We start from the raw sequence: 27,045 nt of genomic DNA, 5'->3' as shown, positions 1-27,045 counted from the left end.
TAATCACTCCCCGAGAAGTTTAAGGTCCAAGAACGTGAAAGTCAAGCGGTCATGGCTCTGCATCCAGGGGTACTTCTGAACACCCCAACATTCCTGAACACCCCCAAGTATGCCACTAGAGCCCAAATGCTTGAATAGAGCATCCCCCATATCAATATATGATGAGGCCCTACAGTCGACTAGTCTAGATAAGGCTGACTTAAGCTTTTTGAGAGTATTTTTAGCATCCCAAGGAGCACTATTTAAACCTGTCCACCTGGCAGCTAGGGAAATGGAGAAGAGTGTACATAGAACAGGCCTTGTTACAATTGGAGGACTGGCCCACATCATTGACTTCCGATATGTTGATCTCAGATTGAGGACACGACTAGGTCCCCAATGAGTCAAACTCCATTGCTGGGTAAGCCACATGGACCTACTTTTGTAGTTTCTAGGTCTCTCCTGGCCTGGCATTCTTCACACCTGGACACACCTAACTGACCTCTGGGTCACTTGGAATATGATTTTACTGTTTATGCCTCTCTTACTTTTATAACCTCCTAAACATATCCCACAGCACCAAGCCTCTGTGTATCAGTCTGAGAATAATATATTCCATGGAATGTTACCACTGCGCAGATTAAGGGATTTCTACTTAACACTTGCTTAGGCCCTGGTCTTCTATTTCTGCAAGCTTTTCAGCAATTGCGGTCTTCCAAAACTTCACACCACAACATTAGCTCAAACTGAAATAACACAAGATACAGGTGAGATTCTACAAGACATTTAAAAGGCAGTGTATGAAAGAGGATACCAACAATAGAGAACTAAGGAGTGCCTGAATAAGCAGAAGTGGAGATCATGAAAGTTTGCTGGGTTCCCTCGAATTACTGCAAGGGCAGTTTAGTGCTCATTACTTCTTTTTATAATATCCATTTTTTCCAATGGTTACTCGTGAATAGCTGAAAAAACTGCTTACAGCTTTACCCTGCCACAGGAACAAAGGACGCACGGTTCTTAAGATGTACACATTACAAGCCTAAACTGGAGATCAGGTAACCAGGATTCAGACATGCATACTACATTTGTTGTGGTTTGTCATTTTTGTGGAAGTGATTTTCAATGACATTTCTTTTTATTGTTTATACAATAGATTGTTTTTGCTTACAAAAGCAGAAATGTTTATATTACGTGTGGTTCCATGAGATTCAGTCTTCTCTTCTGCAGGTGCTTCCTTTTTCTCTGAAAACTGCTGCTCCGCTTTGGGTGAATTTGTCTTCGGGCTGACTCTGCCAGGTGACTTTGAAGGGCTGTTTCGGATTGCATTCTTTTCCCTAGCTGTTTCCAGATAAATAGAGAAGCATCAGCCTTCGCTGCTCTTAAACACTGGACTTGATATTCTGCTGGGTTTATACAGGCTAATTGAAGAAAATGCAAAATGTACTAAAAGAATGAAAGAAAGATCGAGAACAGTGAAAATATATTTAAAAAAAAAAAAAAAGAAAAAAAGCCAAACAGTACAGGACAACTTGTTACCCGTCTTATATAAACACTGGTAGGCAAACTCATTAGGAAGCATTTCATCATTAATGTTATGGAACCATGTAGCAGTACTGGAAACAAAAATAGGGCAAAGAAGGCACTTGCTTTCTCTGTCATCCAACTGACATTCCCTGCAACTCAGTTCCTGACCATGGGGCCTTGCTTAGTCATACAGTGGAATTCAAAACCTTAGGTTGTGATGCAAGGGGACAATGGTTGGTAATCCCAGAACTGGCTATTGCGGACATCCTGTGGGGACCACTGGTTGTATGCGGTTTTATTTAAATAAAAGCATGAGTGTTCATGAAGTATGTTTAATAGCAACAAGGAGCCACCTGTAGATTATTCTGGGTCTATAAATAGTGCTTACCTTGTTTTGTGTAACAATGCAAGGCAAGAGGTCTGCAACCATGCTTTAGAACTAATCAAATAGCTTAATGGTGTTGCATAAACTAAGACTATGGCTTAGTTCTACAAGATTTGTCTTTCCCACATAGGATGCCTGAGTTTGGTTCAGTGCACCAACACTTGAGTGTGAAAGTTTGTTTTGTTGTAGCCCCACACAACCCTACTCAACATGCTTGTTGATATGGTGTTCGTGTTCTCGGTCAGTAACAGACCCTTGAAAGGGTAGAGAATGTGTAATTCAAGCACATCTCAGGCTACTGATTTAAGTGTGTACCACCAAGGGAGCCAGTCGAGAAGTGTCTGATGAAGGTGCTCAAGACAAGGAAAGCCAAATGAGCTTCAAAGGTGTGGTAGCTGATGATGCTTTTAGGGAAAGAGCACTGGCACTTGGGCCTGGTTAGAAGGGACTCCGTGCCAGTCAAAAAAGATCAGTGACAAAAGGTGGGAGTGACCATGACAAAAAGAGGCACTTTCCTACATTCATAAAAATTCGAAGCTCACCTATTTGCAAAGATGGGTTAAAATTTTAGCTATTTAATTTGCTTATGGGGCCACTTTCATTTTGATAGCAGAGCCTATTTTCTTTCTTAGCCCGACCCTTACATGGGGTGGATACCTCTCCGAGCCTGTGGCCACTTGGTTTTAATAGCACTGATGTTTACCCTACATTGGGGAATTTACACTTCATTCCTAATATTACCGGTATGAACTAGTATGACAGGTCAAGATGAACTGGTAAAAACCAGTTTTACAAAAAGTATATCAATTCAGACGACACGGTTTACTTTATACATCACTATAGGACTATGAAACATAGGGAACTTGCCTCAGACTTATGTGTTAGGTGTTTGTCAAGGTCACTGTCTGGATTAATTGACACTTTCACAAGACAAGCTGCTTGAAAGAGAAGGACATGTGGTTTCTGGGTCAAAGATAGACAGGCTAACCAAACAGTGGGGGGGGGGGGGGGGTGGATTCTGGTCTTTACAACAAATGGAGTGAAAGCCTCTTTAAAGAATCAGATATATGTGATCCATGTATCTTGGTCAAAGATATGTGGGCAGGGGTCGTCTTCATGCAAATGAGATGGGAACAATGAAATAGTGGCTTTTGTAATTATCCTGTTATTGAACAAGAGGTTTTAGTATGTTGGTGGACTGTTCACGGCTTCAGACCTTATCTATGGGGCAGAGAATGTGTACTCCAAGCAGATCTCAAGCTACTGATTTGAGTGTGTACCATCAAGGGAGCAAGTTGAGATACAAATGCTAAATGGCAACACAAGTTAAAGGAATATTCATATAAAATGAAATGTGTTTGTTCGGGTGTGTAATGCAGGTGCTAATTTTCTTTAAAGAAGTGGTTGGATAAGAGTCTGATGAAGGTGCCCAGGACAAGGAAAGCCAAATGAGCTTCAAAGGTGTGGTAGCCGATGATGCTTTCATAGAATAAGGCTGGAAACAAGTGGTCAGAGGATGAAATTCTATGTGAAATGGGTAGCCTTGGGACAAGACAAGTGGTAGGTAGTAGGTACATATTTGTACTTAGCGGACGAGCTGACATGGGGGGGGGGGGGGGCATGAAGGAGAATGGGTTTGTTGAAGGATTCAGAAAACTGATAGTGCAGGTACTAAAAAAGTATCTTAAAACATATGAGAATGAGGGCAAGGAAGCCAAACATAAGAATTTTTGGTGTCTTGTGATAGAGAGGCTATTCGTTTTTACTCGCTGTGTAGTCAGAAACAAACCTCAGGTGATGTTTCTCAATGCTATCACCTCGGAAGAGGTTTATCCCTGTGCTTTGAGCAAGTTGGCCATGGTTGTTGCAGGCATATTTGCAGTGTTGCGTGGACAAGTAGGTTTTAGAGATTCCCGATTACTACTCAAAATTCCCTGAAGCATCTTTTGTGGACAACATTAGTATAATGGTAGTAATGGAGTTTCTGGAGCATGTGGGAGGGAGTGAAGGCCTCCTAGATGAGTTAGTAATGAATAACGGTCGTCAAATGGTGGTGTTAGATATTTTCTGTAGAAGCTGGTGTGTACCCTATTTCGGTAAATACTTTACTGGCATCTTTGCATCACACATTGAAGGCTTGAACACGGCCATAACTTATATTAACTTTTAAAAGATTACTGGCAACTAATTTTGGTAAGCAGACTGAGCTGGAAGGTATTCTGGGGTATTAGTTGGGGGTACTTCATTTGAGCACTAGGTTGACTTCTTTCATATTGTTAATTGAAAGGGTTGCAGGCACCAAGATGATGATAATGATTAGGATGATAAAAACTATAAAGCGCGACAAATATCCTAAGGTGTCTAGGCGCTACCCTCAGAACGTACGGATCTGACTGGAGTGGAATAAAATGTTTGTCTTAAAGAGCCATGTTTTTAAGCGCTTTCTAAATTTTAGCAGGTTAGTCTTTGTTTAAGCATGGTTGGCAGAGAGTTCCACAGATTATCTGTTATAGTGAAACTCCTGCCACCCCACCCGGCCCTACTTACTCTAGGGACAATGATATTTCCAAGCTCAACTGGCCTAAGGGACCTTGCTGGGATATATGGCTTAAGATAGTTTGCCAACTGCTTTGCCCGCAGATTGTTCAAAGGTTTAAAAAGAGATGCACAGCGACTTAAACTGGATCAGCTTTGCTACCGGCAACCAGTGCAGATGGGATAGTGCTTTCGGAGCAGAATCAAATTTAGAGATTCCTAGGAGTGCTCTTGCTGCTGCATTTTGAGCAATCAGCAGCTTTTGGATATTACATTTAGAGGCGTGGGTAAAAAGAGCACTGCAGTAATCCAGTCTCGATGAAATAAGTACGGATACCACAGTTTTCCTGAGTTCCATAGGGATTGAGGGGAGTACTTTTCTCAAGAGGTTTTCTGGTTTCAGACACTGGTGTAGGTAAAGGACAGGCCACCAACTATCTGTCCGGGTTGGGTGAAAAACGTTAAGCCCTGCAATAGACGACTGGTTGTCATCTCCACATTATTTGCCAAGCGGGCGATTGCACAATGCTGGGGGGCTAAGACTCTTTCTACGGTTAAAAGATGGATACAAGACCTCGCATACTGCAGGGACCAGCTGGGAATCTATGCAGAACTGCCCATGGCCTCACGCCCTAAGGACTTCTGGGCCCCACTAACGGGGTATATATATTAGGCAATCCGAACCTACTGTCAGGAACTGTGATATTGTATTATTTGATCGGCGTAATGGTGGAGAGGGGGGGTCAAATTTGTGCTCAGTGCTTATGTCTCCACTTATTTACATTCCCGGGTTCCACCGATTCATTAAGTGCCGGGTTTAAGAGAGGGTGGGAGTTGTTACAGTGTGTGACATGTTTTCTCTTCAATATTCATGTAAAATGCTTGTATTGCATATACGAGCATGTGGATCTGCGGTGCCCCTACTTGAGGTTGCACTATTGTGTTCATCGGTTACAAGCTGAACAATAAACAGAATTTTAAAAAAATACATACATATATATATATATATGTATCTGTCCGGATAGAGGGGTTGTTTCCAAATAAAAACCTCAGTCTTGGAGGAGTTTAACTTCAGTCAATTATCTGTCATCCAGTTACCTATATGACTCATACAGTCATGAAATCTGGTGGCTGTGGAAATGGATGAGATAATTATCGGAGTGTCGTGTGCATACGATACCAGCGCAAATCCATAGCTTTTTATCAATTTAGCGGGGGGGCTGACAGACGTGTCTAGGCATGTTACACAAACTGCAAACTGAATCATCTATATACTGAATTGATGGCCAACAGAGGCACCCTCCAAACAAAGGCAAAAAACAGCTCAGGTAAAGAAAAGAAATATATGTTTAAGTGAGGTTCCACGAAGCTAATGCTATTGTAGCATACCTATCAAAATATATTCACAAACTGTGACATTAGAAGTACAAGATTCAAAGTTTACAAGGTTTCTCTGCCATGGAGGAAGAGAAGGTTTACGGAAGTCTGTAATACAACAGGCTTACATTCTGGATTTGATGGAAGCTAGATCAAAAAGCATGTTGTCTGATGTGCCCAGAGGACAGCAGGGTCCCCTCTCCATTTGTGATTTTCAGTTCAACTCTTACCTAGGTTGGCATTGCTTAAACAAGTGGTGGCAGTTATGTGCTTGTCTCTTGGAAAAAAGGCTGCAGGTAACATTCATAACCTCGGTTGGGTTCGGGGGAGTAGTCCGATATTCACCCACCATGGTGCCCGCCGCCAGGTGCGCAACGCCTATTAGGCTCAGAGGGCTTCAGCCCCCTACACCCCCCCCTCCCCCAACCCCCGTCGTGTGAGACAGCGTGGGCTGAGACAGCTTCCCGGGTGCACACACACACAGTTTGAGCTGTTGGGGTCTGGCGTCCATCTTACTGCAGCCACACCAGAGTGCTTCACAGGTCTTTAAAAGACCATTTACTTGTTAACGAGGCTTTGTTGTTCTTTCACCCCTTCGTGGAGCTCCTGCCTCTTCACTCTGCCGATTGCTGGAAGAATTAGCACCCCCCCCCCACACCAAGAAATGTGTCCCTAGTTGCGCCTCTGCCTGCCACCTCACACAAAGAGCTACTGTGGATCTTGCCCTTTACATTTCTCAAACAGTAAGGGGGCCTTTGAAGCCATACTCCCTAGTGATTATGTTGTATCATACCAAGACAGTACAAACAAGAGTTGGGAATTGCTGAAATGGCTCTAGCTGGTGAGATCCTCATCACCACACATTTCGCACACCCTTCATGTTCCCTTAACTACTGGAGCATCCGACCGACAAGTCACCTTGATCCTCTTGCTTTTACAGGGCTCGACAAATCCACTCGCCCGCTCGCATTTGAGAGGGAGAATTGATGAGGACGAGCTATTTTTAGGTCCTACTCGCCCTTTCTGGCGAGTAGGAAGACAAACCAACTTTTGTCCTCTGTCTTTGAAAACGGAGCAAAAGTGACAGGATAACAAGATTTAAAGGCATTTTTATTGCTCACAAAGCGAATGTGCAATAAAGATGCCTTTAAATCTTGTTATCTTGTCACTTTTGCTCAGTTTTCAGAGACGGAGGTCAAGTAGGTTGCAGGGAGGTCGAGGGGATTTTCCAAGGGACTAGACCTGCAGGACTAGTACCATTTTTCGGATTTTTCGAGCCCTGTTTTAGCACTGACCACTAGAGCTGTGTGCCCTGTTCCTGTAGCTCTCAGCATAGTTAAGACATTACAAACTTAGTTTGGACTCAAAAACCACTGTAAAGAAATAGAAATCAATGTGCAAGTGTATTTTATGATTTTTGTTTTTTTACATTGGTCGTTCATAGCAAATTTACTGAAAAGATTTGACATCACAATGATGCAGGCAGGGATGCCTCTAATCTTTGGAAAGTAACCAAAAAATAAATAAATATATATATATATATATATATATATATATATATAAAACTAGTTTTAGAATGCTAGACATAATCTATTTCACATACAGTGGAGCAATAACAAAAGCAACAGCATCTTATCCTGGATAAACATTCAAATGCAGGATGTCGCAATGTTCACTCCTACCTTCACTTATGGGCTGTCCTTTTTAGGAGAATGGTAGTATTTTTCTAATAAGTTACTTGTGAAGGGACACCGCACATATTCTAAGAATGATGTCCCTCATGCATACCAGCTCAAACATTGCCATTGTCCAAACACTTAAGAAATGCATATTATATACATCTCATCAGGGGTAGGCGATGGAGTTTAGGATTTTTTCAGTTAAAAATTGCAAAATCTAAAAGTCAAATGGATTTATTCACAAGCATAATCAAAAATATACTTACAGAATAGAGGCACTTGGATTACTGTCATGGTGTCATCTGTATATTCTGGCTCAGTATAAGGGCGTACAGCTGACATAAAAAAAAAAAGGAAAGGTTGCATAGCTGAAACACTTAGTACACTTAGCTTCTTTCTCATCAAGTACTTGCCATTAGGTTCTATGATAGTTGAACATTGACTAGTACCATACGCTGTCCCAGTCAAGCAACTATAGGTGCCATTCCCTAGTAACCAGACACATTGTGCCTGAAGTTTCAGATAATGTAGTAAAAGGGCAAAAAACATGAAGATCTACCCATCGATTCAGTGGGCATACAGGCAAAAGCAATGCTTACGATTTAGGAGAGGTACTGGTGGTAACAGTCTAAAACAAGAATGAAGACATGGTTTGCCTCCCTCCAAATCTCTATTTGAAGGAACAGATCATCAAATGGCTTGCTTGGAAGGCATCAAAACTACAGACTCTAGCCAGGCTTGAGTGTCTGAAATTCAACACATCATGATCCGGTAAACATGGGGGCATGTCAACTGAAAGCAGGTTACAAGAGATGGCAAAATGTTTAACAATTCTTGTTTCTGCAGTCAGAGAACCCACATATTTTACCACTTTCAAGTAGTGCATTGCCACTGCACCATGACTCAATTTGGGCTCAAATAGAATACGCTAATATTTCACTATTGGTTCATCTGGAATTCTGAAGACTGAGTAAAAAGGATACACCCAATTGTTTTGCCAATATAAGTCAAGGATGATAATCAAAAAGGCCATCTTATCTGTTCAAGTTAGAAGTTTAAAACTGCATTAATTCATGAGAATTTTTTATATTTATTTTTAATGTGCTTGGAACATTAATTGGTAGGAGATGAGCAGTGAAAACAGCCAAATGAGATTACAATGGACTAACAGAATATAAGGGTATTAAGTGGTGGATGGGGGGGAATGAGAACAAATGTGAGCGAGATGCAGGCATGCACGGTTTGATCCTTTGGGGTTTTGTACTTGTGCTCAAAGAAAAACCTTTGCAATATGTCTAAACGGGTTTAGAACCGAATCAGAATGCAACTGGTGACACAAATGTTCAGACAGGCATCACAGAGGGAAGTGTTGAAACACCAAAAGGATTTTAATTAACTCTTATAATTTGTGGGAGCCAGAAGTCCCCGCCTAAAAATCGTTCTCCGATTTCCTCAATAAAGTCGCGTTGTGACACCTCTAGTCACATGTAGTAACGAAAGGACATAGCTGTTCAAATATAATACGGCAATACATTTGAGATGTAATGTCCTGTTGCCAAAGTCAGCAGCCAAAGTGGAAGGCAGGTCAGAGCATTATTATAGCAATTAACACACAAAAATGTGAACTGGCTTATCATCCTTCTGATCTGGGCAACAGCATTTTTTTTTTTTTTAACTTGACTTGCATTAAACTGATTATATGGTTTGTAAATACTTTTAGGTTTACTGAATTTCGCAGTACAGATTCTAATTTTTATTCTTAAAACCTCTCACTATTCCATCTCGTTCATTTGAAAGAGTAAGACACCATGGATGCAAGCAGTCCGTGTGAAGGGTGCTGGTGTGACCATGTATGATAAATACTCTGCTGTAGGGTAAAGCGATATTACAAGTCACCTTGCAATGCCATGATCTCTATAGGGTCACAAAACACATCAGTTAACTTGCTAAATCTTAAAAATTGCAGACGAGATACTTTCTCACACCATTTGCTACCAAGGAAATACCATATAAAAGCAGAGCAAAAAAAAAAAAAAGTTTTAGATCTTTCACTGTAAATCACCCTGGCCCTCTACTCAAAATGTAAAGTTGTTTGTGTCGATATTACTGCAATGCACTATTAACTACAAAGTGTTTTAACTGAGAGACAGCTTCATTTGATCACAAAGGTGTTGCACAAATCTGCACATAAAGGAACACCTGCATATTTGCTTTACTCAGCCCTTCTTGAATGTTTGATAGCTATTATGCCAGCCTCCTCGCCCCACTTTCAACTCATTTAGGGCTCCAAAGCTATGGCGCACACCTTCGCCTCTCTTAAATGTGAAAGCAGCCAGTGACGATGCAGCTGCAGATCAAATACTACAAACTGCAATAAAGACAAGCTGTCACCTGCGGAGAAAGGTACTGGGGCTCAAAGTGTTTACTCGACACAATATTAAACCAGTATGTGTTAAACGTAGCATCGGTATGTACCCTTAACCCAAAGATTGAGAATATTTTCAATGGCTCTTCTCATACGGATTTAGAAATCAAGAAGCTCTTCAAGATTTACGTTTGAAATAGTCAACAAATTCACCAATAAATGGGATGTCCCAATCCCAACTGGCAAAGAGTTGCTGATCACACATCAAGCACATTTTCTAAAGTGCTCAATGTAATTATATACAATCAAGAAGAACAAGTCTTTTTTATATACTTTACCCCTGGATAAAATATCATATTTCCTCCAATTATGGGCTAGAATAAAACACAGGCTGATGGGCTGTACAAGGGGTGAACTGCCTGAATTTTATCAGATTAGTATATGAACTAAGTCATAGGCAGATTGTTGGCTCTCACGCTGGGAGCACTTTATTAATAGTGTAGCGATGGGAGTGTGGGATAAATCGAATGAGACCATGTAAAATATCAAAATTAGAACTAAGTCTAACTCTACACTACAGTGTTCTTATGAATAGTAGTTGCACCCTTGCCGGCATCTAAAGGGATCATGCTAATGCAATATATTGCCAACCATTCTTACCTAGGTCTATTCCTTTTAACGGGCCGGAAAAAACTTTAATGGCATCCAGATACTTTTGCTGAAACAAGAAAACAACCCTCATAAAAATCAATAAAGATCACTTAGACTTTACACAAACCAATAAATGCAAGCAGAAAAAAATATATTAACACTGACAGTTTACGGGTTTTCTTGTGAGCCAACCTAAAAGACATTGTTATTGACCTCGGAAGGACAAAAACCTGACTCTGTCCAGCTGACACCCAAACAACTAGACTACAGAAGCCTTTCCAATTACGTAGCTTTAGTAACAGCTATTAAGAAAAATCAGTAATTTGCTTCCTAAGGGGTGGTTATACACCATGAAAATAAGACTTGCATAACGTAATCACTGTTGATGCAAAATATATATACATCTTCTTTGTTGCATTAACTTGTCAAGTATTTATATTGGGTCCTGAACCAGCTTGCAATTAATGACAACGTCATGTTATTGTTTTCGTGTATCACTGATGTTTGTGGACATCAGATACTACTGCACTTCAATTTGGGTAACCAAATTGCTCTCTATACCCTTGAGTCTCCAAGAGTAGCTGTGACGAGTAGCAACAATTTAGGTGATAGGTTTGGAACTCAAATATCTTGATAAAGTATCAACTCCAAAACTTCATGTCCAGTCAGAAATATATTTTAATTCCAATAACAAAATACCCATACTGTGCTGGGCAATATCAATGACCAATTAACCACAAGGCAACAAGTTCATTTGGGAAGATTTCTTACCACACTCAGCATACATTAGAACACACTAATATTTAAATGACTAGTGTAAGAAAGTGGCTCTGTATATACTGCACCAAAGTAAGGTTCAGTGTGCACAGAGTCCACAGTCCCCAGAGGTTTGGCAGAGGTTAAAGCTGAATATAACCTTACTCTCTAAAGTGGTAGCTTGTTCGAGCAGTAAGGCAGTATCAGAGGACAGTGTAAAGCATTTGTTGTACACACTCGGTCAGCAAAGCGTCTCACACACTCAAGAACTGAACTCTAGGCCAATTGTTTTGTATATTAAAATATATTGTTTTATTTTAGAACCACTAGTAGGAATCAAAATACTTTCTCAGAATAAGATGCTCTAGTTGAATACTTTCAAATAGCAATATACTTTTAAATGGAATAGTTACAGTTGTTGCAATAGGCAACAAGTTAAACACAATTATAACATTGAGCTCAATGGGAATTTTTAAGTAAACGTAATATCAATTACTTTGCATAGATTTTTCTTACTCAGGGCTGGCTCCTGGATTCAGCCCTGGTGCATCTCCTGTAAACAGTTGAAAGAAATTGTTTTTGTTACACAGGCGATTTTTAAGGAATATTTGTTGGTTTCAAAAATCGAATATCTGGCAAAAACCAGGCAATGTTATCCTATGAAGGAAAGTTTGGTTATCGGAAAATCACAGTTGTAATTGCTTTGTAGGGTCAGTGCTGGGCACACAGATCCAGCACTGGGATCACTCCTGATAACAGGGGAGTAATTTCGTTTTTGTTGATCGGGTGATTTTTAGTGAATATTTCAAAGTTTCAAGACTCGACACTTAGAAGAATTTCCAAGTGGAACCAATGAATGTTACCCCATGGAGAAAATGTAGGCTATTGGCTTTCAGGTAAGTACTCGACTGGCAGAGTTAGGGTTCTGGGCATAGACTCCGGGGTCTCCCAGGTTCAGGTAGGTACAGTTGTTACACCCTCAGCGGCACAGGGTGCAGAGAGAGTATGCCCAATGTTAGCCTATAGTGGGCAGGGGGCCTTTGGTTGGTGGCTGGTAGCAGGCAGGCCACGCAGCTGTGGGAGCTGGGCTCCTGGTCAATTACACAGGGCAAGTGGGGAAGTAGGATAGGACTGATGCTGCACTCCCTGGGGCACTCGGGCGGCTGGGTGCAGGGTGCTTTTGAGCCGGCGGGCGCTCAATGTATTTCAATGGAGAAGCTGCAAGATGAACAAAGGCTGCAAGCTCGGGGACGGAGATTCTTCCGGTGCGACCACCACTTTGAGAGGCAAGTTGGGAAGCTGTAGGTTAGGTAGGCACCCAGGAGTTGGGCACAGGGGTCCGCAGGGCGCCAGGTGCAGGGGTGTCGGGAAATCTTACCCTCTGCTGGTCGTGGTGGTGGGGGTCCCTGGAGTGGAGGCTGCAGGCATCGTCTGGAGCGTCGAGGAGGGTCCTTGGGCGCTGGATTCTTGGTCACAGTCACCGGGGGTGATGTCCTCGTGGTCTTTGTTCACTCAGGCACAGACCGGGCTCGGTGGGTGCAGAGTGTGCTGGATTCGCGGTTCCTGGCAGGCACCAGGGGTTGTTGCTTGTATGAGCAGAACCACTGCTCGTGGGAGTCCCAGTCTTTAGATGAGCAAGGCAGTCAGGTCCTCTGGGGTTTTCGAGGTTGCTGACCACTGGAGACATCGGGATTTAGAAGGAGCAGGTTTGAGGGTCGACAGGCCTGTAGAGCTGGGGCCAAGTCAGTTGGTGTCGTCCTCTAGTTAGCAGCTGCTCGGCAGGTCTTTTCTTCTTGTTCTTCTCCTGGTTTCGGAATCGGGATCTGAGGAAGGAAGGTTCAGGGTGCCCCTAAATACTAAAATTAGGGGTGTTACAGGTAGGTAAAGGGCAGGGACCAATGGGTCTCATCCCTGGGGTGGGTACACCCCTTATTCTGCCACTCTCCAGTGGGAGGGGGGCAGGAGCCTAGTCCTGATTGGGTAGGGCTCCCCATCCTCAAGATGGTGAGAGCCCGGAGTGGTGCTTCACCTCGCCTCCCCCACCTGAGGGGTGGGGTTGGCAGAGGCTGGCACACCCCCCTTCCTCACTTAGGTTTTCCCGCCAGACTTACCGCCAGAGTGGAGACCAGAACTGGTGGGGACCAGTTGCTGAGTACAGCAAGTGGTCTGGGGAGGCTCACAAAGACGGCATGCCTTTGAAGCTTCCCCTGCCCATCCTGGGGGAGAAGACCTATCACCTCGCCCAGGATGTGCATTGTTGCAGGCCCACGAGAGTGGATGGCTCTCTACCTGGGGGAGGTGGGGTGGGGGGGGCAGCTACATGTCTGCTGGGTGGCAGCCTAAGCAGCCTCTCAGTCAGGACGCTGGTTGTGGGTTAGGTTCAGGGGGCAACTCTGCATTTTACATTAAATCCCACACTGGCATCAGTGCGGGTTTAATGTGCTGAAAAGTTTGATACCAAACTTCTCAGTCTTCAGTGTTGCCATTATGGTGCTGTGGAGTTCGTGATGACAACCTCCCAGCACCATATACTCTTAATGGCAGCACTGCACTTACAGTTCCCAGGAATGGACCTGGGAAGTGTAGGGGTACAGGGCTCATGCACCTGTACCCACACCACTGGCATAGCGCACCCAGCTAAAGGGGTGACTGAGGTATGCCAGGGCAGCGTGTTGTAAGCATGGCACACAGGGAAGTGTGCAATGTCGACTGTTTTGTTCTGCACTAAGACACTCAGCCTGCGAAGGCAGTGGGTATGTGTCAGGGTACAGGGCTTCTAAGGGTGGCACAATAAGTGCTGCAGCCCTTCGGGGCCTTCTCTGGTCACAGGGCCCTGGGTACCATCTACCAGGGACTGACATGTGGCCAGAGATGCCAATTGGGTTTAGGCTTCAATGCAGTTTTAGGGAAGTAACACAGGCTCTGGGTACCTGATTGGCAGGACCCCAGGGAACATTCAGTCAAAAGCACTTCAGCAAACAGTGGGAGCATACCATGCAATAAAGATGGCACTTTCTCACAACTAGTGAGAACTGTAAGAGAGCCACAAACACAGCACTGATGTCAGTTTAAAATAAAGTCGCTTTCCGGCTTGTGATGGGATCTTCAAAGCAAGGTTGAAAGGTAACCAGAATGGGTCAGAGCTGCAAGGCCATACTATTGTCAAACTTTGCACTATATTAATGACTATATTTATGACATAACTAATACTAAATTTACTACCAGAAAAGTATGTGAACTAAAATAATAATTTGTTGAGACTAAATAAAATAGTAAATTGTAAGATTTAAACTAAATCAAGTATCTACATGAAAGTGTTTAGGCCTCCCTTCATGAAATGTTTTCCCTTTCACTGATCGTTTCCTAGTTCCCAGAGGCTACCTGGCGTCCACTAACAGATGTGTCTGATTTGGTTCTAGTCAGGTGACTGCTGTAAAGTCCTTGTGGGTCATGGCAGCGTAATTGGATGTGTGAACCAAGGCTTCTATATCTAGTCCATATATTAAACATTACACATAATACAGGCCTGATCGTATGCTAGCATGTTCGTGGTCTGTGCATTTAAAATCCCTGAGTGCACGGTGCTAAGTACAGGGCCTAGAATGTAATCGTACTTGCTTGACTGATGCAGCTAATAAAATGTGTGGTTTACTGCATGTGTTTCTTCAATATACCCAAAGCAGAGGAAGAAAACATACATTCTCTGATGCACCCTTTGTTTACGAGAGCAGCATAGCTGAGATATGGCTACAAGGAGGGAGGATCTCGAATAGTCAGTATTGTAGGAAGAAAAGTAGCAGTAAGCTTCTGTATATAGTTTGAAAAAAGCAGAAACCAAGCTTGAGCTGACCCCTACTCGCTTCTTAGAACATCATGCAGCAGAAAGGTATCCTAGATGCTACTGTCGGGGTGGAGTTAAAGATACAGATTAATTGCTGTAGGGAAGCTGAAATACAGAATTTCAACATCAGACAGGAAGGCACAATAAGGTATGCAGGGAGGCTTTACATGTTACTAAAAGGCTAGACCTAATTTAGGAAGGTTATAGAGGAATAGGTGATCAAAAATGATTGGGGCTCATCCAACCTTTGCCCTAAAAAGTAAAATGATTACCCAGTTGCTTGTAAAATTCACAATTATTCTAGCGTTTATGATTTGTAGAAGAAAGGTGCGTAATAAACAATCACGTACTAAATAATGATTTAGTGTAAAATTCTAATAATTGTTTGCACATAATAACTAAGTTGTAGAGGGAAGGGCTCTGTATCTACCAACTTCAGATGAGAGATTTTCTGACAGGCTTGTCTGGCTCCTAACTTTCTTACCTATTTGATCATAACTCAATGGGGCGGTGTTACAGACACCTACAGGTTTCCATCTTCTCCGAAATGGTCACAGTTTTGGACCTAAGGGAATCTGCTGAGTGACTCCAATAATTTGGGGGGGCGCATGACATGGCTTCCAAAGTGGGGTACAACCCTTGAGGAACCAGAAAACCAAAAATAAGTTGAGTACACACCGGTGGTATTTGATAACCTCCTCAATGCTAGGGAAGGTGTGCCCTTTACAACTGAGGTGGCTTGACCACTTAAGAATTAGAAATGATCTGCTGACACCAATTCAGGGGCCTCATAAACAACAGCCAGAAATGCAAAGAAGGTTGAAATATAAACCGGATATACCTGAAAGCATGTGCCCTGCCCGGACTGGCCATATGGCAGCATTGCGATTCCAATTAACCAGGGGTGACATCACATTAGTGGTCAGAGCTGGTCCAATATATAGAGGTGCTACATTCTATTCAGGAATTAAAATAGAAGCTGGCGATGCAGCAGTGCTATTTACACAATAAGAAACATTAGATCTTTCAATAGGTAGACCGTCCAAGAAAAGGACCGTCTCAAAGAGTAATATATCCAGTGTCTGTTTATTTGGAGCAATGGTCCTCAAACTGTGTCTCTTAAGGGTCTTGTCCAGAAGACTCCTTATGATGTGATCGACGTGTTTCGGCCTGTTTGTTATAGGCCTCTTCAGGACGGAGCAAGGGTATGTACATTCACAAATGTTTTCTTGCTTGCAAGCGTGGATCAGCCTTCTGAGCAGAGGCTCTCACAGGAGCCGATCATTAGGGCACACGTGGTCACTAGAAGCACTGAAGGAAACCATGTCAGAGCACTTAACTTCTAGCCGACGCGACTTGGACGGCACCGCTGCTTTCACCACAGAACTCTGACATTCAGAAACTGACCAATTGGTCATGGTGCAAATGTGCTGAATCTTTCAGAAAATGTAAGAATATCATTTAATTAATAATATATTTGAAAAAAACCTGTATTAGTTTGATGAAACATCATAATCCGAAACAGGATTGAGAAAAGTCTATTTGATAGCAAAATTACAAAGGTATCTTTAAAACGACCTAGATTCATTTACTTACGACTTGAGGGGGCCCAGACAGAACACAGCTGGGAACTCCAGTATCCTTCAAAGTAAGAAGCATCCCTACAAGAAAAATACATTTCTTCACAAGAAAGTCACATGAGGATTTGAACTATACCAGCTTTAAACCATAAAATTAAGGTTTCCTTACTTTTCACCATAAAAATGTACTGCCATATGGTTTTCCTTGCAAAATTCCGTTTCTGCATGCGTTTAATCATGTGATCAAAATACAAATCTCAACTCGACCCCGAAGCTAGATGGCATAAGGCTCTGTATTGCTAGTAGTTCCTTCAGGTGTGTGTTTTAATTTGCAGTTAAGAAGGCTTTATAGTTTAAGATTCTGTGAACATCTACTCAAATGAAGCATCACAGTCTTCAACATGGTTACATATTCTGCATTCAGGTGATAGGAGCAAATTTACTTAACTTGAGATTGGTGGTGAGCACTGCTCACTCGAATAGTAATTAGGGGTGTGATTTTCTTTTTTGTAACCTTCTGGACTTTGCCAAGAGTGCTTTGTTACATTTTTATAAACATTTTGCTATAATTTATGTTGCTTTCATCCTCATTTAACACTAACAAAAAGGTTCTCGATAAGCTACACTGGAGAAAATACTGATTTCGGAACCCTACAAAAGAAATGCCTCCACACATTTTTCAACTTCGCTTGTTTTGATTACAATGAAAAGGGCTTTCATATGCTGCAAAAATCTTGCAATGCGCAAATGTGATTTTTAAAAGGCAATGTCATTCCAGGAAGCTTTGCAAACTTCTAAAATGTCATTTATTTTGACTGCTGCAAAACCTTGCATTAAAAAAAAAAACATTAAAAAATTGCAAACTCTTAATAGTAATGGGAGTTCTTCTAATCATACTCCAATGACATCTTGTAGGAACCATTTCACCAGGTAGTTCATGTCAGACTTTGATCCAAATCACTGTAAGATCAGGGATCATATTGCATCATCCTTGCTCATTATTCTTACCAGCCACAGAACCCTGCATACTTAAAGCTCCAAAACCACCACATATTAGTCAGAGGAGGAGGCTTAAGTGTAGTCAAATGATAAGAGATTAAGGTTGGGAATAAAATGCATAAGTTGCTACTCAGGTAAGTAAATTTGTCTCACCCCTGCGTCCAACCTTCATCCCACACAACAATTGGAAAAAGCAAACTAAGCAGTTATATACGTCTAAGTCAGGCATATAATGAAATGCGGTACCAACAAAGGTCTGTCCAGCATAACGAAAAAGATCTATAAGCAGCTGCCCAAACAGGAACTCAGTTCTATAGGTTAAATTCAAGAAGTAGCAAATGCACGGCTTTCATAAAGACAGTTTAAGTGGTGGCCTTACACACAACATAACAGCATCATGACTTTCAGGAGCCCTCTTAGCTTAGTTCAGTTGGAACAAGCATGGATGCCATTCCGATTATGCCGTATTAGATGCAGTAACAGTCTGCTTCCAACACCTTCCACGATTGCTGCTTTTAGTGGTAATATGGAACATCTCCAGGTGATATCCTTAGACTGGATTTACCCTATCATAAACTCTGCATTGTGGAAGAGGTGTGGGGCAGCGGCCGGGGTTCCTGACTCCGGGGTTCACGGTTCGATCCCCGGCGGTAGGTTAGCCCAGCACCATGTGACTCCATATTTCATTTAATTTCATTTGGAAGGAAGCACCCAAGCAAGAACGAAGAGACTTACAAAGATCAGAGAGCCTCACCTATGCTAGTGGTGGGCTGCTTGTAACGCTGTCGCGCTGCCCCTTTCCTAATGCTGTTATTTTGCATATTACAGTAATTTTTCTTAAAAACAACCAAAGCTTTTAAATTATTTTAAATCGTTGCTCAACTATACCTGTGCTTGGGGATCCTCGCTCCCAGCGCGCCCCCCCTTCCTGCTAGAGCACTTCCGGTAGTTTCCGGTCAAGTGCCCAGTGAAAGCCAGCTGCTGCACAGCAGGGATGAGTGGTGGGTGGGTGGAGTTTAAGGCTACATAATGCAAGCTGGAGCAAGCGCGCAGCTGGCGCCCGCCGGGAAAGCCAGTCTGCGCCCGTCCACGCCCGACCGGGACCAGGACCCCTGGTCCTCGTTTCAGGTACTCCATTGAGGAACTACTGCTTCTAAGCCAAGGTACGACTCAACTCAACAATAACGTAGAAACCGCACTGAGGGCTACTAAGAACTCATATTGATACTGCTAGCCTAAATCGCACAATACACCACGAGAAGCTGGTGCGGACCGATAGTATAGGAACTCAGAATCGCTACCCTTAACACTCGCTCACTGCAGAAACACAATCTTGAGGTGTTCTCGCTCCTACAGGAAGACACCCTGGATATCTTCAGCATCACAGAAACTTGGCTCCAAGAATCCTCAATCTCAGACTTAGCAGCCGCCATGCCCCCAAACTATTCAGCACTATGCCACAATCGACCTAGTTGCTCCAGAGTGGGTGGAGTTGCGATCCTGTACAATCGCCAACTAAAAGCAGAGACCCTCTGCGCAGAAAGCATCGAGGGGGCTGAGGTGTTGGGGGCCAAGTTTCACTCTAAGACAGCTTGCCTAGCTATCCTAGTAGTCTATCGTCCGCCACAAACGCAAACTAGGTTCATTGAGCTTCTTACAGAACTAGTTAATGACATCCGCTCCCGGTACCAATGTGTGGTGTTGTTGGGAGATTACAACCTGCATTGGGACCAGTCCCCCCAAGCACAGCCAGGCCACACAGTTGGAGGAGGCATTGACCTCCTTAGAACTCCAGCAATTAGTAAATGGACCCACCCACGAGAAAGGCCACAGACTCGACCTGGTCTGGTAACCCCCCCCACAACCCCCCCCCCCCCCCCACCAGCCCCATAACTATTAGTCCATGCCCCTGGTCGGATCACTTTGTACTTAGCGGTCGATTCCTACTCCCAAAGCAAGCACTTAGCCCATCTCCAGAATGGAAAGTGCTGCGGAGCTGGAATAAAATCAGTGCCGATAACCTGGTTACTACCCTACATGAATCAGCTACTTCCACACCTATACAGGGAAACCTTGATGAAGGAAGTGCCGCTCTGACAGCAAGGCTAAAGAATGCTATTGACAGGGTAGCCCCAACTCGCAGGGAAAGAATTACGGACAAAGGTAAGGGGGGGTCCCCTGGTTTAACGATGCCCTAAGAAGCTTAAACCAAACCCTCCGCAAATGCGAGAGAGCCTGGCGGAAAGCCTGACCCAGGTGCCCGATCAGAATATAACACTACATTTGCAACTTACAAAAAAGGCAATACTCATAAGGAAAGCAGAATTTTACGAAGATAAAATTACGACGGCTGATAACACACAAAAAAAGAGACCTTTCGGATCATGAGAGCTGAGACAAGTCAGGGAACAGAAGCCCTCCTTCTCAGAAGACTGGAACAACTTCCAGTTTCTTTGCAACGAAAGTGAAGGATTTACTAACGGAAATCCATTCTACCCCCACCTTAGCGACAACATCACCCCCCCCCCCCCCCTTTTTTTGAGAAACCACTAACCAGCTTCCCCCCCCACTTACGCATGAGTCCCTGTCTCATCCAATAGGGCGAATGAAGTCAGGGTCACCTGCAGACCCCTGCCCGCCCAGGATCTTCAAGGTATCCTTACCAAGGATAAGAAACAAGGTCCTTTCACTCCTCAATCAATCCCTCTCAATAGGGCATGCCCCCTCTAATATCAAGGAAGTGTGTCATCCCACTCCTGAACAAACCTGGGGCCAACACAAAAAACCTAAAAAAAAAAAAAAAAAAAAAAAAAAAAAATTAGGCCGATCTCCCAGCTCCCTTTTTTGGCAAAAGTGCTGGAACAGCACCACATAGAAGACAACCCCCTCCTACAATTCAACCAGGCAGGCAGGTTTCAGGGCGCATCATGGCACAGAACTAGTGATGCTGTCTGTCTTAGACGAACTCAGATTAAGGGCAGACAAGAAAAAGCCATGTGCCCTGGTCTTGCTAGACCTATCCGCGGCATTTGATACAGTCAATCATGACCAACTAATGTCGCGGATTTCGGAACTGGGCATTCGGGCATGGCTAACTTCCTTTCTCAAAGATCGCTCCCAGAGAATACAGCTGACAGACCATATTTCCAACCCAGGATTACTCTTGTGCGGGGTACCGCAGGGTTCGGCGCTGTCACCTCTCCTCTTCAACGCCTACCTCCAGCCTCTGATAGTGGCACTGAACCACATGGAGTGTCAAATCTACAATTATGCTGATGACACTCAAATTATTATTCAAATAGATAATGCCCCGACCGGCCATACAAGATTTCAAAACATCTTGAAATTTACTGTTAACTTGATGACGGCCAACTCCCTCAAAATTAATCCCGATAAAACTGAAGTACTGGCCGTCACCTCAGACTAACCCCTGGAAGGAACTGTTTTGGCCATAAGAACTTGGCACATACCCAGAGCCGGCAGTGGCTGTAAAAAGCCTTGGCACTAAAATCAATGCCAAGCTCTCTATGATTCAGCAGGTCTCAGCAGTAGTTGGAATGTGTATAGGCATGCTGAGACAGTTACATAAACTTTCCCCCCTTCTCACCTTCAATACATTAAGAATGGCAGTGTCAGCTCTGATACGGTCTCGCCTCGACTACGGTAACTCCTTATACATCGGCCTCCCGGGTAACCTATTAGCCAGGCTACAGGTTATTATAAACAATGCCGCTAAACTAATCTTTAGAGTGCCGAGGCGAGTCTATGCAACACCCCTCCTTAGACAGTTACATTGGCTCCCGATAAGACAGAGAACGAAGTTTAAGGGCCTCTGCATCGCACACAAGGTCATCTATGGCCAAGCCCCTAGCTACATTAAAGACCGCCTAGCCAGATATACTCCTAGAGGGTGCTTCCGATCCTCTGATGCCAGCCTACTGGCCTGTCCCAGATTCAACTTGTCCTCAAAATGAGGAAGAGCTCTCTCTACATCCATTGCCCACATTTGGAACAACTTGCCGGAAAATGTACGCAAGAAACACGCCCTTCTCCCGTTTAGGAAAAAATTGAAAACAGTACTTTTTTCGGAGGCTTGGGACATAATTTAACCATCTACACTCACCCACATGCAAGGGCTGGGATCTCTCTGACAGCGCTTAGAGACCTGTAGGTGATAACGTGCTCTATAAATGGCAATTAACAATAACAAAGGAGAGTGAGCTGCACATAGCTGATCAGAAACACGATCACCAGATTTACAGCACAGATCAGTTTCTCTACTCTAGCAGGGATAAGGCCACTAGGTAGATTGGCAAGAAGCTTGCCTAGACAGAGATGGAGGCCTCTCTCTGGAGCATATTGTACTCCTTCACAAACCCTATGCTTATCCTACAATCCTCTTTATTGAAGTCCTGAAAGCAAACTCTACTCTGCCCTTCTCAACTTAGTGCCGGTGGGTAACGAGTAAGCTCCCGGGCGAGTGAAGAGCGTTTGGTGCTCCCAGTTACATCTACTGGGAGAAGAACCTGGACACCACCTGGCAAACCTCAGTTTTTGGGTGAAAGTAAGAGTATAGAAGTAATGCCACCCCTAATTCCATCCTTCATCACACCAGTCCACACCCACTACAACAAAGGATCTAAAAACAGTCCCAGCTGAAGCCTGTAGAGATTTAGAACACTGTGTGCTACTTAATAATCCGAAAAAACATGTTGCAGACCATCAGTTCGCACGCAGTGTTCAATCATATTTATAATTAAAACCCACTTTAAAAGTTACGATTATAGAGCTGGATTGTAAAGGAAAATATGCTTAAATGAAAGCTGTTAAATCACATAATTTGTGAAGTCAGAAAGACAAGCTATTAACTTAGTTTTTTAATGCCTTACTTGAACAAGCATTGGCATAGCCAATAGGTCTCGCTTTTGGGACCTTATAAGTGTTTAGTTATGCAGCACAATATCCTTGGTGCAACAACATTAAGTGTTGCATGTCTAAACACTTATAAGGTCCCAAAGGCGAGACCTATTGGCTATGCCAATGCATAACATCCTTGTCCCCACTTTCCCACCCTGGTGATAATGCCACGCATGAACTAAGAGGCAAGTTAGTGGTCATATATACCCTGCACATGACCTTGATTATTTTAAAACATGGAGCAACATTACTACCTATAAAAAGTACGTCGATTACTGCAAGAGGTTTTTATGCAGAGCACATCCCGTGCTCATGCAGTAAAACTCACGGTCATTTGTGGTAATGAAGTAAAAGGAGCTTGCTTAAATTAAATGTTTGCCTAGGATCACACAATTTTGTCAAGAGTGGGAGGCAGGGATTGATCCCACGTTTTCCGGTTTATTTATGCAATTCACCAACTAGAAGGGTATTCCTCCATTTCACATCAAAGGTTAACACTTTGACATTAATTTGTGGCATAAAATCGGAGCAATGGATGTTTGTTTTAGCTGAGCAGCTCATATGCTGCACACTTAGGACAGGCCTGGAGTTCAGACTCTTAGAGACACACAGGAGGCCTCGCTTACAAGCACTGCAGCCTGAAGAAGAAGAGGCGAGAGGGGGGCTACTTCCCTTTACAGGAGAGTAAAAAAATATATATAAATGCTAGTTGTGTGCTTCTTTAGATTTCCCAGGAAGCTTACCAGTCTCAAAATCGCAAAAAGCTGGCTTGACGTACAAACCAACGGGGCTATGGTCTGCAGGAACGCGCTGACTCTTGGGGAACACCCAGCTGCACTCAGGAGGCGAGAGAGGGGAGTCGTGATGTAGAACACACGTCCCACAGGACCGCATTACACGAAAGGGAACGAGTTAGAAGTTACCTCACGAGACAATAACCAAAAACATTGAACGTCTGCTGAAAAGCGAGAGGAAATTGTGAAATCGAAGTACAAAGCGCCGATGCATATCGCTGCCACGAAGAACAATATCTAACTCCCTACGGACGTATTGATTACGGTTGTGTCCAATGAAATGACAATCTGAAAGCAATACATTAATAAGTGCACTTAGTATTAAATGAATTCTTACTGCACCACGCTCGGGAGTTAAGAGAGGAAATGCTGATCACATGTAAGAATTTGATTAGTGGGGGTCTAAATAAACATCACACCCTACGATTACAAAAAAAGCAGCACACAACTTTGCGGTAGTGTTTTAAAAAGTAAGCAATAAAATTAGAAAATACAACAATTAATCTGGATAATTTCAGAAGGAAATGTTAAGAGAAGCACAGGATTTACAGTAGACCAGTTATTGAATTGTTAATCAAGCTAGAATATACCGTACGCATGTGAGACTCCTAACCTTGAAGAATCGAAACGAAAATAAAGCACCTTATTTAAAATAAGCACAGTTCAATTGAGAGAGGGACTGAGGGAAGGGCACGAGGCAGTCGCCGAAGGGTTCCAGAGCTTTGACACCAGAGACTTACCTGAGGAGAGCTTAGAGATGACTGACGAAGTTTCATACTTAATGGGATTTTACTTCCTGTGAAACAAGGCGAAGCTGTATAGGGTTCTACGCTTGAGTAAACACGTGGCTGTATCTACAGATGGTTGGGCGATGCATTATCGGCCTATTAGGAGCAAACGTTAGCATTGCGTTATCTGACCATGTCATGGTGTTTCACAAAATGGTTGCCATGTTCTCGCCATTTAAAGGCACAAACACCTAAGTGGACTTGGACATGCATTCTAGGTGTAAGGAACATGTTTGAACTATTATTGTCGACTTGTGTTTGCTGTAAGCATACCTTGCACTCCATACGAACGTTCAAAATGGGTTGGGTCAAACCTTATCAGAGAGAGTGAAGGGGGCCAGCCATGTTGACACTGCAGAGAGTGACTGTCACGTATTCCAGGTAGCAGTATCAACAGCATTCGCATTGTTTGAGTCAGGCATAGCACGACCGTGAAAGCACACGGATCTCACATTGAATGCCAAGGGACGGCTTTTATGTGATGTTTTGAATACTTGGGTTGAGATCAGGCCTGCCTTTTGGCACATGTGTGCATCCTCTGTCTGTAGAGCTGCATATATTGAATGCTGTTAGAAATGAGGTGCAAGGGGCGCCTCCTTCCTTCCTTTCGGATATGAAAGAACCCAGCAGCCAGGTAGTCTGAGTGCAGCTGTGTGGTTTCACCTCTTCGTATTGGCTCTGTCCTGAAATACAAAGCACACATCAAGCTCTGCTATTGTAATGCTCTGTGTGCCCACTTTCGAATAAATCGTAAATGATGGCTGGAGGCCAAAGCTCTGTGCTTGCCTAGTGTCCACGAGCTGTGTTCGCTCCATGGTACCAGTGACTTAAGGAAAATGTCCAAGCTACCTTTGCAAATGTATCAAACCAATTGCCTCCCACAGGAACTTACACGTGCACCACTCGGGGAAAAAAAAAACAGGAGTTGTGGTACTGTTTTCTCAGCAATCGCCGATGTAAATATGAGTGGTTGTGCACCCTGAGCAAAAGGATGGCAGGAAAATCTAGGTCACGCCAGAAATTCGTATTTCATATCGGTGGCTTGAATAATTCACAGCGATGCAAGCCTCACCCACGATGATGAGTCGGGCAGCCATTTTACATATGAAAAGGGTTTATACGCAGCTACCGGTCTGTGGTTAATGTCATGGACCAGGCCACTTCTGCTTTCCAACAACTGCATTGTTTCGTTATCCTCAGAAGAATACAGCTTACAAACTGGTGCGAACATCAAGTGTATATATGACCACATACAACACAGGCATACAATAACGCCCCGCATATAGGGAATAGACTAGAAACATGCATTCTCAGGAACACATCCGGAACTATAACATTAGATTTACCAGCAGGAAGGGGGCTATCAAATATGAATATGCTTGTACTTGCAAGGAAGCACGGGAAAAAAAAATAAAAAATTAAAAAAGCACGCGAGTGGTGCGCGTGCAGTAGCGGCAAAAGTGAAAGTAATCGCACAGAGAAATAGCACATATTTTCAAAATTCAAAATGCACGCAGTCTATTTCTTTAATACTAACAAAACGGAAATGTTGAAGCACAACAACATTAATAATTATGAAACGAGTACGTCATGGCACTGCAACACAGCAATAGAAGAGACAAATGAACCTGACTAGGAGGGAGGGGGAGAAAGGAAGGGGTAGTGCGAGCAGAGGAGCATGATTCACACGTTGTAAGGCTTAATGAGCCATTACAGAAAGCCAGATTGCAGCTGTGCACGTTCACGCACGCGTAACCGCGCGCTTGAGGCCAGCAAAAGCCTGTGGGTAGCACTTTGAAAACCCACTTACTAAATGTCTCGCAGAGCAGCGCATGCCCTGGCTCAGGCAAGATCTAAAAATCCCAAAAACTAATACGGGATAAAAAAAAAATGTAAATATATATAATACATCTCTAATCAGTTTGAAATGGATTAGCGTGGTGGGAATACAACACAGACATGAAGTGATGTGATCTCACATTTTGAGGCCTCAAACAAGGCATACCTGATAATCCTCCAATATTGGCCCAGTCCATCTTGGTTAGGAAAATGTTATCTAGACGAGCCACTTTTAACCTGTAAAAAATACATTTCAAAATGGTCTGCATAGGTCATATTAACTTGGAACAAAAAAGTGCATTTGACATAAGACAAGGAAAACTTACTTGTGCTCTTGCATTAATCTCTGTGTTCCTTCCCCACAATTGAAAAGATACCTAAAATGAGATAAAATGATAAGCCGTCAATCCACAAATATATTTACCTACCTACTTAAAAAATAACGTTTGTGACCAAACATGATATGCTTGGGTATTGCCGCTGTAAATCTGTCAACATACAGTTACAACTTGCACCACCTCAAAATTGCAGAAGGAAGGGCCAACAATAGTCCTCGTTTCATTTCCATTTTTAACGGTAATGATGGTTTGAAAAAAGCATCAATTCAAAAAGTGCAGTAGGGAGGACATGTTTTCAAGTTGATAGTTTGTAGGCTTTAAAACCAGGAAACCAGATTGGGGTTCCTGGTTTGTGCATGTCCAGGGTAATCCCTCGCATTCGAGAAAATGAATTCATGATGGGCACCACATATGAAGGAACACTTTTTAATGCACTTTGAGTGTGGAGCTTTGAAAGCACAAAATGCAAGGAATCAAAGCCTATATTGCCAAACGAATCAGGGGCCACCAATCCCATTAGAGATTTTTAACATCAGAAGGTAGAGCACTAATACGAAAGCCTTTAATAACACCTATTTTGCTAATTGACAATCTTATTACGGCCTCAAGCTGTTCTTTGAATCCAAACCGCAACATAATGCCATCTCCTAACCATCCAGTGACTCTGCCACTGATCCACTCCGCCTTCGTTTCTTAAA

At 43.1% G+C, this 27,045-nt stretch overlaps 1 protein-coding gene across 2 annotated transcripts in view; it reads right to left on the bottom strand.

The window, feature by feature from the left end:
• Nucleotides 1-27,045, bottom strand: part of ELAC2 (elaC ribonuclease Z 2) — a 331,642-nt gene that overhangs the window by 242,559 nt on the left and 62,038 nt on the right. The window contains exons 2-7 of one of the 2 annotated variants that reach the window (XM_085616773.1): nt 26,336-26,386; nt 26,176-26,246; nt 16,689-16,753; nt 10,505-10,562; nt 7,746-7,814; nt 1,171-1,317 (exon numbers count right to left, since the gene is read on the bottom strand). In XM_085616773.1, the coding sequence (XP_085472899.1) occupies nt 1,171-1,317; nt 7,746-7,814; nt 10,505-10,562; nt 16,689-16,753; nt 26,176-26,246; nt 26,336-26,386 (461 nt within the window). The remainder of the gene's footprint in view (nt 1-1,170; nt 1,318-7,745; nt 7,815-10,504; nt 10,563-16,688; nt 16,754-26,175; nt 26,247-26,335; nt 26,387-27,045) is intronic. The other variant, XM_085616774.1, reaches the window with a different exon arrangement.

This window comes from Triturus cristatus, chromosome 7 (genome assembly GCF_964204655.1).
Source record: "Triturus cristatus chromosome 7, aTriCri1.1, whole genome shotgun sequence".
Taxonomy (NCBI): Eukaryota; Metazoa; Chordata; class Amphibia; order Caudata; family Salamandridae; genus Triturus; species Triturus cristatus.
Note: the sequence above shows the minus strand (reverse complement) of the source record. Positions and strands in the feature narration are given on the sequence as shown.